Consider the following 15,951-nt stretch of genomic DNA (forward strand, 5'->3'; position numbering starts at 1 on the left):
TTGTACTGGCTGTGCCCAATTCTTGTGCAACGGCTTTGATTGATTTTCCCTCTTTTCTCAGCTTCATGGCTTGCTTTTCTCCCATAGATGGCTCTCTGCTCTTCATGTTGGTTTAACACAGACAAAACCCAGGGCTCAAGCCAAGAGTAAACATTCAGAGCTATTAAATGTTTAAACAATCAGTCTAACAGGGCACTCAGTCACATATTCTAATATTTATGATCACTTGAAGAATGGGTGGATTCAAACAAAAGGTGCCATGTTCTATATTGTTTGACAAATGTAAATAACTGTAATGTAAGCTGAAATTCTCATATTTAAAATTCTCATAAGTTAAAACTTTCTTTATTTACCTTGATAGAAACCAAGGGATGAGACTGAGGAAAGGGGGCGAGGCTTTCAGAAGTGTCTGTTAATATCGGAGAGTTCAAAACACCTGCGCAGATCATTCCAGCTTAACATGTTGAATTGGCTCATCTGCCATTTTATTGTGGAGAAAAAGACAGCACTTTAGATGTATTTTTTGTCAAAGAGTTTAATCTTGCTTTTATTAGACCATAGAATCTTGTTTCTGTTGATCTAAGTTCCCTTAGGTACCTTTTGGTACATTCCAAATAAGTCATAAAAATACAGATGTGTTAAAGGTGTTGCACTCAAGTTAATACTTGAATGTTTCAAGGCTTTTTCTATAATGTGCTCTATATATTCTGCATTCTGTTTTGCATTTGAATGGTTAAGGAAAAGTCAGCTGATGGAAAAGTCAACTGTACCGTCTCATTTAAAAACCATTCACTCTCAGTGGGGTTTCAAATTAAGGCTGGACTAAACAAAACTAGACTGAATTATTATTTCAAGGTGGTCTGTATGTAATTTACAATGTATTTAAAATTAAGTTATCTGTGCAGTAGCAACATAATTGCTAAATGTTTGTCCCACATTCAAAGAAAAACTGCAACATAAATCATGATTTAAATTGAATTGATAAGTTGTTCAATACAAGAAATTCAGGTAATTACAGCAAACCAAAAATAAGATATTTAGATTTTTTTTTGTAACATTATTGCATTTAATCTTCTCCCAGTGTATCATATTTTACAGTGAGGGGAAAAAAGTATTTGATCCCCTGCTGATTTTGTACGTTTGCCCACTGACAAAGAAATGATCAGTCTATAATTTTAATGGTAGTTGTATTTGAACAGTGAGAGACAGAATAACAACAAAAAAATCAGAAAAACGGATGTCAAAAATTTTATAAATTAATTTGCATTTTAATGAGGGGAAAAAAGTATTTGACCCCCTCTCAATCAGAAAGATTTCTGGCTCCCAGGTGTCTTTTATACAGGTAACGAGCTGAGATTAGGAGCACACTCTTAAAGGGAGTGCTCCTAATATCAGTTTGTTACCTGTATAAAAGACACCTGTCCACAGAAGCAATCAATCAATCAGATTCCAAACTCTCCACCATAGCCAAGACCAAAGAGCTCTCCAAGGATGTCAGGGACAAGACTGTAGACCTACACAAGTCTGGAATGGGCTACAAGACCATTGCCAAGCAGCTTGGTGAGAAGGGGACAACAGTTGGTGCGATTATTCGCAAATGGAAGAAGCACAAAAGAACTGTCAATCTCCCTCAGCCTGGGACTCCATGCAAGATCTCACCTCGTGGAGTTGCATTGATCATGAGAACAGTGAGGAATCAGCCCAGAACTACACGGGAGGATCTTGTCAATGATCTCAAGGCAGCTGGGACCATAGTCACCAAGAAAACAATTGGTAACACACTACGCCGTGAAGGACTGAAATCCTGCAGCGCGCGCAAGGTCCGCTTCTCAAGAAAGCACATATACATGCCCGTCTGAAGTTTGCCAATGAACATCTGAATGATTCAGAGGACAACTGGGTGAAAGTGTTGAGGTCAGATGAGACCAAAATGGAGCTCTTTGGCATCAACTCAACTCGCCGTGTTTGGAGGAGGAAGAATGCTGCCTATGACCCCTGGAACACCATCCCCACCGTCAAACATGGAGGTGGAAACATTATGCTTTGGGGGTGTTTCTCTGCTAAGGGGACAGGACAACTTCACCGCATCAAAGGGACGATGGACGGGGCCATGTACCGTCAAATCTGGGGTGAAAACCTCCTTCCCTCAGACAGGGCATTGAAAATGGGTCGTGGATGGATATTCCAGCATGACAGTGACCCAAAAAACACGGCCAAGGCAACAAAGGAGTGGCTCAAGAAGAAGCACATTAAGGTCCTGGAGTGACCTAGGCAGTCTCCAGACCTAAATCCCATAGAAAATCTGTGGAGAGAGCTGAAGGTTCGAGTTGCCAAACGTCAGCCTCGAAACCTTAATGACTTGGAGAAGATCTGCAAAGAGGAGTGGGACAAAATCCCTCCTGAGATGTGAACAAACCTGGTGGCCAACTACAGGAAACGTCTGACCTCTGTGATTGCCAACAAGGGTTTTGCCGCCAAGTATTAAGTCATGTTTTGCAGAGGGGTCAAATACTTATTTCCCTCATTAAAATGCAAATCAATTTATAACATTTTTGACGTGCGTTTTTCTGGTTTTTTTTGTTCTTATTCTGTCTCTCACTGTTCAAATAAATCTACCATTAAAATTATAGACTGATCATATATTTGTCAGTGGGCAAACGTACAAAATCAGCAGGGGATCAAATACTTTTTTCCCTCACTGTATATAATTTAATTTCACAACTGCAGAGCAAAAGGAAGAAAATACCAAAACGGGTTCCACCATGAGCCACCAGTGTAGCTTCAGTGCTCCTTGATGTAGACTCTACAATTGTGTTTTGGTGGTGGTGAAAAGTGCAGAGGCTAAAACATATGACTTACACTATTATTATGACTTTCATTATTATTAAATGACATTATTCTCAGCGAACCATTGAGTCATACCTCATGCCCTTTGGATGGGGGCAGAGTCCACTCCCTACAAGATAGAGAGGTTTATTCATAGGATAAAGCTGAAGGCCAATTCTATTGTTTTTGCTGTACACTGAAGATATTTGGTTTTGAGATCAAACGATGAAGGATCAGAATTTCACATTTCATTTCCAGATATTTACATCTAGATGTGTTCAACAAATTAGAACCAAAAGGTACCATACTTTTTGTTTGAACCCACCCATTTTTCAAGGGATCAAAAAATATTGGAACATGACAGGTGCTTCTTGTTGCCCAGGTGTGTCCTGTTAGATTGATTGTTTAAACAATTAATAGCTCTGAATGTTTGCTCTTGGTTTGAGCCCTGGGTTTTGCCTGTGAGGAGTGTATTTGTTGTTAAAAAGGATAAACCAACATGAAGATCAGAGAGCTGTCTAAAAAGATGTAAAATTGATCCGATCCATTGCACAAGCATTGGGCATAGACAATAGTGAAATAGATTTCACAAAGTGAAACATTGTGAAAGCTGTGATGAAAACCCCAAAAATAACGGTCAGTGACCAACAACATAACAAATGACCTCCACAGGGCAGAGGTGAAGGTATCACAATCCACTGTTTGAAGAAGACTTTGGGAACAGAAATATAGAGGCCATACCACAAACCACTCATTAGCAGTAACAATCAGAAAGCCAGATTGGAATTTGCAAAGAAATACAGAGATGATCCTCAAAAAGTTCTGGAACCTCTACCAAAGTGATGGAAAGGCCAAAGTGTGAAGAAAGAATGGATCTGCTCATAATAATAATTTTAGACTGGCCAAGTCCATCACTAGACCTTTAACCCAATTGACTTTAATTTACTTTGACTATCTGGTCCTATTCTTTTGTGCACCAAAATTTGAGTGGTCTGCCACCAAAGGTGCCATGTTTCAAGTTAACAAATCTAGATGTAAATATCAGGAAATGATATCTGATGTCTTCAGTATGTAGTAAAAAAATACATTTGGATGGTTTGTGTGTGTGTGTGTGTGTGTGTGTGTGTGTGTGTGTGTGTGTGTGTGTGTGTGTGTGTGTGTGTAAAGGCTTTACTAACCTTGTAACGGCAAGGTTACTAAAATGATTTGTTAACTCTAAAGATCCACCACCATATTTAACCGTGGGCATGAGGTACTTTTCCATATGGCTACCTCTCTGTGTGCTCCAAAACCACCTCTGGTGTTTATTGCCAAAAAGCTCTATTTTGGTTTCATCTGACCATAGAACCCGATCCCATTTGAAGTTCCAGTAGTGTCTGGCAAACTGAAGACGCTCGAGTTTGTTTTTGGATGCAAGTAGAGGCTTTTTTCTTGAAACCCTTCCAAACAACTTGTGATGATGTAAGTGACTTCAGATTTGGAGACTTTATAACCACAAGACGCAACTAACTGTTAACACTGTTAAATGCTATTAATGTATGTATGGTGCTCTGAACCCCAGATAACACATGTGGTTCTCCCATTTTCCACAGTTTTTATAGATGCTCTTGTCATTTCCTTTAAGCATCTGGCTTAATAAAGGACTTGACTCGACTCTGCACTCCACACTGTAGCTCTACTTTAATGAGATTGGGGCCTGCCTGTCTAGCAGTCCTTGAAAAGTTAGTATTTTGGAATTGTGCAGTGCTCCAGATCGAGGTGATGAGTTGCACACCATGTATGGAACAGAAACTTTCTGCAATTTTGAAACTAACTTCTGCAATTCTCCAGCTGTGATCCTTGGAGATTTTTTGGCCACTTGAACCATCCTCTTCACAGTGTATTGCGACGACATAGACATACGTCCAATTCCAGGTTGATTCATATCATTTCCAGTTGACTTGAACTTCTTAATTATTGTCCTGATGGTGGAAATGGGCATTTTCAATGCTTGTGCTATTTTCTAATAGCCACTTCACATTTTGTGAAGCTCAACAACCTTTTGCCACACATCACAGCTATATTCCTTGGTCTAACCCATTGTTATGAACGACTAATGGAATTTAGCCTGTGTGTTAACTCATATTTGTACTACTATGAAACAGGAAGTCATGGTTGAACAATTTCCTGTTCCTAGTCACCCAGGTGTACTAAAAAAAATTTCAAATATCATGTTCGCCTCACACCTCCAGGGTCGGGGGTTCGATTCCCACCGTGGCCGTGTGTGTGCGGAGTTTGTATGTTCTCCCCGTGCTGCGGGGGTTTCCTCCGGGTACTCCGGTTTCTCCCCCAGTCCAAAGACATGCATGATTGGCAAAATGTGTGTATGTGAGTGTGCCCTGCGATGGACTGGCACCCTGTCCAGGGTGTACCCCGCCTTGTGCCCGATGCTTCCTGGGATAGGCACCAGGTTCCCCGTGACCCTGAAAAGTAGTAAGCGGAAGAAGATGGATGGATGGATGAATTCATAGGGGTGCCAATAATTGTTGCAAATATTACATGGTGCATGATTTTATTTTTATTACATGGTTACATATTCCCTTCAAGCCACAAAAATGGCTTGACATGTTCTATCATCCCTCAAGACACAAAAAAGACATTCATCAAGATTCTTCTCTGTACTAGCACCCAGGTAGTTCAGTGAACTTCCCCTGGGTGTCCTAACACTGGCTGTCTTCAAACTAAGACAAATGAAGACTCACCTCTTCACAAAACATTTTGTAAGAGCCATTATGTTGTATTCAACGTCTGTTGTATTTTCATTGTTTAACACTGGGTGCAGTGTGGGTCTAATTAGTATAAAGGTAGCCAGAGAGCAAGAGAAGGCAGATGTGTAATGGAGGGAAGCACAACAATTTTTGAACGTGTCAGGACGTGCAGACGGAAGCAAGCTGGTGGGATTACTGTGTGTTTGTGCATTGGAACTGCAAGTTTAAAATGACATCTACGAGATTTGTGACAAATAAAGTGAATAAAAGTAGTACTAGACTGGAAGCGTGTCTTGTTCGGATCTCGTGTCGAAAACAACCGTACAACACCTCTAAGTGACAAGATGGTTATTTGTCACTACACACTTAAAGGAGTAACAAATCTACACAGCTTGTATCATTTTCTTTGCTGTACTAACCCTCACACTAATTCTAATGTAATAGTGTTGTAGCCTTTTTTTTTCATTTTTAGACTATACCTTATTATCGATTAATGTGAGGATATGTTATTCAACAAAGTCTTAAATGCACTTCTGTAAGTCGCTCTGGATAAGAGTGTCTGCTAAATGTTGTAAATGTAATTACAAATGCGAGGCATAGTAAATTATTTTGGGACAACCACACTTAGGCCATTGCAGTGGCTAGTTTAGTGTCTGCCAGTTGGACTGAAAAGCTAGCGGAGGCCAGCCTGGATCCAGTCAGGTATTGCTGAGTCTGGAGTTGTACACAATATTTTAGCTACTAGGTCATTATGAGCCCAGATGAATCTCTAATGAGAAATGATGCAGGTGACTATACTAGTTGGACTTTATTGAGGGTTCTATTAAAGGACCCTAGTCTACAAGTTTGGACTGGACAACTGCTGAATCATTAAATTCTGCTGAGCCATGTTTGCTACCAAAATTCGCCTATAAATTGAACTAGATTGCTTCCTGGGCTTCTTGTTATTTTTATCACTCATTACTAGATGTTTGCTACAATTGAGCTGTTTTTGGCTGTAGTATTTGTGTGTGACTCTGAGGCAGTGAACACGTAGCTGGTGCCAATCTTTGGCTTCCAGGGGATTTGGACACCGGCTTAATGAGTGCTAGTCTTGCAGCATAGCTTGTTTAACCACTCTGTTTTACGGGCAGGGCCAACCCCATCCACAGAGCTGCATATTTGCTGAAATCCAGCTAATTTAGTAGACCAAACTGAGAACAGCATATGGTATGGTGACTGAAAACCATGTAACTGAAAACCAGTTAACAGTATGCAGCCACAGGCCTACTGGTCAGTTAGATGGCAGGGGATGTGAAATACTCTGAGCAGAAAATGCTAAGAAAGAACCCAACCTGAGAGGGATAATGAGAGCTTCATAGCGGGAAACCTGACTTCAAATAAACATAATCCAGCTCACTTCACAGGCTCAGTAGTGAAAGCATGGTGTATGTCAAACAAAAATCACTCAAATTACACTAGCTTCACCTAGTCACAGGCCCATGGTTGGCCAGAAAGTGTTAGATGGGAAATATTCAGATGAGATACTCTTGGAGGAGAACCTGACACACAGTCACAATGATTGGCAGAGGAGAGAATAATGCCATCCCATCCACCCAGACATCAGGACCAGTTTTGTTCACAATCCCGACTCTGGCATCGTCTGGACTTGAACTCACAATCTCTCAGTGATTAGGCAATAAATCTGCCAGGCCAGGAAGCGATGGTATTTAGAGTAAAATAGATTAAGAGTTGGTATTGTTTCTGTGTTAATTAACAAACTGATCTATTACACAATTTGAATTAATTTCTTACTTAAGCTAATTTATTCTTGTTGGTAAGAGGGGAAATCGTAGTTCTACTGTATAAACATATTTTTGTTTTGTTTGTTTTTTGTATCCTTGCTCTCATTGGGAGTTATTTACCCCACAGGTCACGATACCTTTGTAAAATTTAAATATACATATTCTCTTCAACTGCTGCAAGTCAATGAGGCCATCCTCATTACCCAGGTTAACCTGTTTCATCAGTGTAACCCAACACACCATGAATTTTAAAGCACGGGGAGTGCAGAGTTCATTTCGGTCTTCCAGAAACTGTATTTAATGGCCAAGCAATGTCTCTCACCTGCTATTACTAATCGTCCAGATACTATTATATTTAATATTTATTACGTGAATTAAAATGTAAATGTTTCCCTATGACTACATAGAACATACAGTTCAAAACAATTATTGGACAAGTAAAGAGTGTATGGGTTATGCATGCGTAGGTATCCTTATTTTCATTCTGTCAAGCTCAAAATATAGTATGACACAGATCATTTATCAGTATATTTTGACATACTATTTAGTGCAGTAGTATGAGTTTGGGACAGTACAAGTTTGCTTAGGGTCCACAAAAGTCTAGATATGACTCTATGCTACATTGATAACCATGTACACCATTGTTTTTCAAAATTAAAATAAGTTACTGATGCATTAATGACTGCTTTTTTGAGAACCATTTTAACTAGAAACTTCTTAGTATCAGTGCTTCAGTATCAGTGCTCTAGATATGTAGGTCTGAAGCTCTGGCTCTCTACATGTGATTGATGGCTGTCCTCTAAAGGAAGCGAGCGACAGCTTGAGAAAACCACACAATCATCTGCTGCCCAGCGCTATACATGCTGTTGTTCTGTTTACAGCACTGAGTCATCATCCTGCTGCCCTGGTATTTCAGTGCATCATGGTTTGTGTCAAGACTCTGAGATTTGCAATGGTTACAGTGTTCTTGAGGTCAGAATCTACTTTAGCACTGATGGGCCAAAAGAGAAACCTGCCATGACGTGATGAACTCAACATTTGTGTAATTGTCTTGTGTGGGCTTTGTTGAATCTATAAGTGAATCCATGTACCACTGTAGACTAATCTTCCTGAGTCTTATTCAGTTAATGGCACTTTTGAATACAGCTCATTAAGGCTGGAGGGAGATGGATGGACTGCCCATTAAATCTCAGGGAAAAGAAGATTGTTAATGGTACTTGGGGCTCTTTCAGCTCTGGACTTGAACTGTTGGAGGATTGTTGAAAGCCACTTTTTCGGTGATGCTAACTCTGGAGCTGATATTTTTAATAGTGAATCTGCAGTCATAATTAGGGGTCACTGAAGGTGCTGGAGACATTGTTATGATCATCATCTTTTCTGCCCTAAAATGAATTGTACAGACCAAACCATAAGCCATAGAGACATGAAATTTTGTCAGGTTACGTCCTGCTGCTATGTGGTGGCGCTATAGCACAGGGTTTTGCGTTTTGGTCCATATTTCATGAACTGTGATTCCTACAAACAAAAATTCTTTTTCCATCTGCTTCCATGGGTTCTCCCAAACAAAAAAGCCTCAAGAACAATTTAGCTCCACCCACTGTTGAGATTCGTAAACAGCATGGCTGTCACATTTCAATCAGTGCTAATGAGGCAGATACTAATTTACTCAAACAGCTGTAACTCATGTTGCTTGCGTGGATTCAAACTAAACAGGAAAGTCATGTACAGAAGATTCTGAGGTCATATCCAGATTTTGGGTCATACGAAGGGGTGGGGCTGAGGTCAGATAGTTGTTACTTCCGGAGGGGACTGTGCCTAGGTGTTCTGTCCTGCAAGCAAACGAGCATCAGTTACATTTACATTAGTTTCTTTTTCCCGTCTCAAATATTATTTGTGCATGTCTAATGTGAAACTAAATCTGAAACAAAGATGGTAGATAAAAACAGACCTAAAACCAGAGAGCAAAAAGGGCATCAGGCCAAACTATCCAATATTTCTACAAATTTGAAAGAAGAAAGTGGTCTGAAAAACCACTTGCTAGGTGCTTGTTAATGAGAAACCTTCAACGGTAACTCTTGACCAAATAAATTGTTACTGGTATTAATGGTATTTCAAATAAGAATTTAGACTGGCGACATGAATGTTACACTCTGTGTGTGTGTCTTAGGAACGCCAGTCCTGTAGGAGTTCTCCTCAGCACAGTGGTGGCTTTGTGCTACAGAGTGGCCATCGCATATGAGGGGTAAGAATATTTTCCAGTGTAATTTATTGTGACATTTGTCACTGATTAACTCAAAACATTTTCCTCTCATTTAAAGTCCTACTTTGTTTGTGAAGTCCGAGCCTATAAACCTATAATCGGCAATGCAGGTAACACATCTCATATTTAAAAGGCTTAGTGGGGAAACAAGGAAAGTAAAAAATTCAGAGACTGAAAAACAGATTTTGGTCTTATAACATGTATACATGGGGACAGAGAGAAAGACTGGACACAAAAAACAATAACAGCAAAAGAAGCTCATTATCAGTCTGGTCTCAGCATGTGTTCAAAATAAGGATGAGTAACTTGAGCAGAGCAGTCAACATCTCTCTCCCTGTCTGCCCCCCATCTCTCTCTCTCCCTCTCTGCCCCTCCCCCATTTCTCTCTCTCTCCTCTCTCCCCCTCTCTGTCCCTCCCCCATCTCTCCCTCCCTCTCTCTCTCCCTCTCTGTCCCTCCCCATCTCTCTCTCTCTCTCTGTCCATCTCTCTCTCCCTCTGTCTCTCTCTGCCCTCCCCCATCTCTCTCTCTCTCTCTGTCCCTCTCTGTCTCTGTATCTCTCTCTCTTTTCCTGTCCCCTTCTCTCTCTCTCTCTCTCTCTCTCTCTCTCTCTCTCTCTCTCTCTCTCTCTCTCTCTCTCTCTCTCTCTCTCTCTGAGTCATCGCTTGGGCACGTTGTCTGTGCAGAAAGCACATGGTTTAAAAAGATCACTTTTGCACATAAATGTACCTACTGTATATGTTCAGAAAGTTTGTATCAGAAAGTGTGGTGTTTGTTCTTGGATACTGGTTTATGTTATGGCATTGCTAATTTCAGAGTTTTCTCAGAATAATGAGATGCTTTTCTTGCAATAACGAGAAGCTGATAAGGATTTTTTTTTTCTGCAAACTCTCTCCATGCTGAATAAAACCCAGTGTGGTCCTGTTCTCTGGATCTCCTTTGCATAATTATCATTATTAATTACTCTATTATTGTTTAGTCATTGAACATCGCTTGCCGTTTTCAGCTAAAACCATTCTTATAGAGTATGAATATGTATCTGGGGATGTTGAGCTTCAGGTCCTTATGTGATCAGTTGTGTGCAGTGTTAATTCACGCTCGTGTGCCATGTTTGCACGAATCGGTCCGTGCCAGGAGCAGGTTGGTACAATACAGTGGTGCTTGAAATTTATGACCTCCGCACTCCCTGCCTGTGTTTATTCTGTTGAATTTGCAGACCATTCACGGAGAAAATCTATCAGCAAAGGAGCCTGAGCTGCAAACACAAATAATTCTTGAGTGTGTTTGCCGGAGGATCACAGTGGAGCCCCAGACTCTCCAGACTCCACCCTAAATGTATCTGTTCATGAAAAAGTGGCAATGAGGATGAACTCCATTTCCAAATGTCACCATTTGCTTATTTCTAGGTTTAAAGCAGCTGCGCTTTTTTCAAAAGCAAACCTTTGATAGTCTTCTACAAGTTGTATCAGAGGGCAAACATAACCCATAATGATGATGAGAACCTTATATTATTATTTGTACTCACATTGTTTTAATTATGCTTATTGCTATTACTTAGCTAAATTGTATATCTTTTGCAACCCTGATAAATTTATTTAGGACAATCCGCTAAAGGTAGAAAGTAGTTGAGCAGGTTCAGCAAACGTTTACAATACAGTATTTGTTTATTAATCAGTACTGTAAGTTGTTTGGTGTAAATAAAAACACAGTTTGCCCATTGCAAACTGCTAATAAAATGTGCTTTGTCTGCTTTGTGTGATGATATTCTGGTTGTGAAGACAGTCAGTTCATTTCCTTAATGTCTCTGGATGGAGATACACACATGTTCATTTAAATGCTTTAAGCACCAGTCCCTGTTCCTAATGGATAATGAAATATAATTAGGAATAATGCAATATGTGGAAAACTAGCTTGGCTCATTTTGTCTTTACATGATGTTTTACTGCACATTACTCAACAAAAGTAAGTGTCCCATATCCTGGAGAGACATTTTCCATATGCCATCTATGGAAAGTCAACAAATCAGATTTTTCCAGTGCACAGCAAGTGCTAGATCATGGCTGAGTGCACAAACCCACTCATTTTATGGCCGTCTGCTTTGTACATTGCACACATGTTCATTATGATCACATTGTCCTTCATCTCTGTTTTGTTTAAAAACAGTTTTGCATCTCTGTTTTGGACTGTTTCTGGATCAGTAACACTTCATATATTAATTCGACTTCATATATTAATGTGACTAAGCTCATAAAGTCTGATCTCAGGATTTCCTGAACTCAACATTACACTGTAGGGGATGAAATACTCCAGGAACAGCTCATAATAACAAGCTAATTTAACTGAGCCAAAACTAACCACATGCTAGGAATGTTTGTATTTTGAATTTTAAAATGCTCATTTTGTAAATCTAAGATTTGCAAATGAGAGTAAAAGTTATACATCTTTCTATGGGAAATGGTGAGGAGAAAAAAAATATTTATAATAATAATTATTATTAATTCACCTCATTATATTTTAGGTGTAGAATATCTGTGCAGTGTACCGTATATATTGGTAAATAACCAGTATGTAGACTGCACAGACATTCTACACCTAAACATTGTCTTTGCTAAAGTAAACACACTCATATACTGGCAAAACCTGTCTCCTGTGTTATGAAGGGCTTGTAGTACTAGTCATTCTTTTGGGAGGACAAAATGATACAAAAATTCATCCATTCTACCAAATTACTGAAGCTGAGAGAAACAATGATACACTACAGAATACTGCATGCTAGAGGGTGAGAGGTAATAAATATTTTCAAATTGAACACTCGGAGGAGACACTAACTGCCATTTTTTACATTGTACTGTCTGAGTAGATGGATGTTCCTTATAAAGTGGACAGTGAGTGTATATTCTGTATACATGAGTTCACAGAAGTACAAGTACTCCTCTGAAGTACTCTTTTAATTCAATTCAATTTTATTTGTATAGCGCTTTTTACAATAGACATTGTCTCAAAGCAGCTTTACAGAAATATCAACATGGTATACAGATATTAAAGGTGCGAATTTATCCCAACTGAGCAAGCCACTGAGTGGCGACGGTGGCAAGGAAAAACTCCCTAAGATGTTTTAAGAGGAAGAAACCTTGAGAGGAACCCGACTCAGAAGGGAACCCATCCTCATCTGGGTAGCAACAGTTAGTATGAAAAAGTTCATTATGGATTTATAGGAAGTCTGTATGGCGTTAGGAGCAGCCGTAGTCCCAGCAGTCTGGAATTAAAGAAGATTTGAGCTCCATCCAGAGGCAGAAAGGATCTGGATCTCTAGTATCTCCATAAATTCGTGTGGGGCTCGGCGAAAGGAGAGAGGGAGAAAAAAGATCATTATGACTGCGAAGTAGTAGAACAGAATCTAATCAGGGTAGGCTTGAGTAAACAAATAGGTTTTAAGCTTAGACTTAAACACTGAGACTGTGTCTGAGTCCCGAACACTAATAGGAAGACTGTTCCATAACTGTGGGGCTCTATAAGAGAAAGCTCTTCCCCCTGCTGTAGCCTTCACTATTCGAGGTACCGTCAGATAGCCTGCATCTTTTGACCCAAGTAGGCGTGGCGGATCATATAAAACCAAAAGGTCGCTTAGATATTGTGGCGCAAGACCATTTAGTGCTTTATAGGTTAATAAAAGTATTTTATAATTAATGTGAGATTTTACTGGGAGCCAATGCAGTACTGATAATATCGGTGTGATATGGTCGTATCTTCTAGTTCTAGTTAGGACTCTAGCAGCTGCATTCTGGACTAACTGGAGCTTATTTATATTCCTACTGGAACATCCAAACAGTAAGGCATTACAGTAATCTAATCTAGAGGTGACGAATGCGTGAACTAGTATTTCCGCATCATATAGTGACAATATGTTTCTAATTTTAGAAATATTTCTGAGATATAAGACAGCTATCCTAGTAATATTATCTACAAGAGCATCAAATGATAGGCTGGAGTCAATAATCACTCCAAGGTTTTTAACTGCTGCACATGATGAAACAGAAAGACCATCCAGAGTAACCATGTGATCAGAAAGAATACTTCTAGCTACACGTGGGCCTAATAAAAGTATTTCTGTTTTATCAGAATTAAGCAGAAGGAAGTTAATTAACATCCAATGTCTAATGTCCTTTACACAATCCTCAACTTTACTAAGCTTCTGTCTGTCCTCTGGCTTCGCTGAAACATACAACTGTGTATCATCAGCATAACAGTGGAAGCTAATTCCATGTTTACGAATAATTTGACCTAGGGGTAGCATATATAAAGTAAAGAGCAGTGGGCCTAAAACAGAACCCTGTGGAACTCCAAAAGTAACCTCAGTACGCATGGAGAAATCACCATTTACATCTACGAACTGATAACGATCGGTCAGATAAGACCTGAGCCAGGAGAGGACTGTTCCCTTAATACCAACAATATTTTCTAATCTATCAAGGAGAATAGTGTCAATAGTATCAAAAGCTGCACTAAGGTCGAGTAACACAAGCAGCGAGACACAACCCTGATCGTAAGTCAGTAGAAGGTCATTTACTACTTTAACTAACGCTGTCTCTGTGCTATGATGAGGTCTAAATCCTGACTGATACATTTCATGAATGTTATTCCTATCTAAGTACGAGCATAACTGCTTTGCTACAACCTTTCCTAAAATCTTAGAGATGAAGGGGAGATTTGATATTGGTCTACAGTTGGACAATTGAGACGGGTCAAGATCAGGTTTTTTAATCAAGGGTTTAATAACTGCTAATTTAAGTGATTTAGGTACATAGCCAGTGCTTAGGGAAGAATTGATTATATTTAGAAGTGGTTCAATTACTCCTGGACAAATCTGTTTAAACAAACATGTAGGTACGGGATCTAGTAAGCAAGATGATGAATTGGCTGAAGAGATTAATGTAGCTAGTTCAGTCTCTCTAAGCGGAGCAAAACACTCTAAACATTGATCTGATATTGCTACATTGTCATGTAATGGGTTTGTTACAGTACTGTCCAGTTTTAATTTAATGGCCTGTATATCATGTCTAATATTTTCAACCTTATCAATGAAAAATTTCATGAAATCTTCACTGCTATGTAATGATTGAGTGTTTCTCTCTGTAGTGGTTTTATTCCTAGTTAATTTTGCTACTGTGTTGAAAAGGAATCTAGAATTGTTTTTGTTGTCTCCTATCAAGGTGGAGAAATAGATTTTTCTAGCATCGCCAAGAGATTTCCTATATTTCAGGAGGCTCTCCTTCCATGCTGTTTGAAATATCACCAGTTTGGTTTGACGCCATTTACGTTCTAATTGTCGAGTTGTCTGTTTTAAGGTTCGCGTTTGATCGTTATACCAGGGTGCTAATTTTTTTTCTCTAATTATTTTCCTTTTGAGTGGAGCCACTCTATCTAGCGTGTAGCAGAGTGTTGACTCCAAGCTTTCAGTCGCCTGATCGAGTTCTGTGTGATCTGACGGTGATCCAAATCTAATTGATGTTTCTGCGAGATTATTTATGAAGCTCGGTGCAGTAGCTGATGTGTAGGTAAGTTTTATGCGGTAGCGAGGCAAGGTGGAAATATTATGATCAATACGTATTATGAACGAGATAAGATAATGGTCTGAGACAACTTCAGACTGCCGAAAAATTATAATATTTTCTATACTCAGTCCGTATGTTAGTATGAGGTCAAGAGTGTGACCACCATTATGAGTAGGCCCGATTACGTTCTGATTAATCCCTACTGAATCTGATGGACACAACCGCTAATCTTAGAGGGTCTTCCAGGTTATCAAAATGAATATTAAAGTCTCCGACGTTAATGCTTTATCTACAGACACAACCAGGTTTGAGACAAAGTCTGCAAATTCACTAAGAAATTCAGTATATGGCCCTGGGGGTCTGTAAATAATAATTAGAGGAATTGACTTATTTTTTGTGGCTACATAACTTATACTGGTATAAAGAATTTCAAAAGAATTAAATTTATGCTTAGGTTTTTGTGTGACGACTAGATTTTTACTATGGATGAGTCCAACTACTCCTCCTCTACCAGTAGAACGAGGCTGATGTACATAACTGTATCCAGGAGGACTGGCTTCATTTAATGCTATGTACTCGTTTGGTTTAATCCAAGTTTCTGTTAAACACATTAAATTACATTCCTGATCAGTAATGATGTCGTTAACAATAAGAGCCTTAGACGCAAGAGATCTAATGTTTAATAGTCCTAGCCTCAGATCAAAAGTGCTGGCTGTGCATTCAATATGATTTAATTTTATGTTAATTAGTTTACGAAGACAGACTTTCCGAGATTTTCTATAT

At 39.3% G+C, this 15,951-nt stretch overlaps 1 protein-coding gene across 1 annotated transcript in view; it reads left to right on the top strand.

Annotated features, from left to right (window-relative positions):
• Window positions 1-11,356, top strand: part of pemt (phosphatidylethanolamine N-methyltransferase) — a gene marked incomplete at its 5' end in the record, with an annotated part of 42,413 nt that extends 31,057 nt beyond the window's left edge. Inside the window, 2 exon segments of the mRNA NM_001201007.1 lie at window positions 9,525-9,599; window positions 10,833-11,356. Of these exon segments, the coding sequence (NP_001187936.1) occupies window positions 9,525-9,599; window positions 10,833-10,887 (130 nt within the window). The 3' untranslated portion in view covers window positions 10,888-11,356.
• Window positions 11,357-15,951: the final 4,595 nt, after the last annotated feature.

Source organism: Ictalurus punctatus, chromosome 13 (genome assembly GCF_001660625.3).
Source record: "Ictalurus punctatus breed USDA103 chromosome 13, Coco_2.0, whole genome shotgun sequence".
Taxonomy (NCBI): Eukaryota; Metazoa; Chordata; class Actinopteri; order Siluriformes; family Ictaluridae; genus Ictalurus; species Ictalurus punctatus.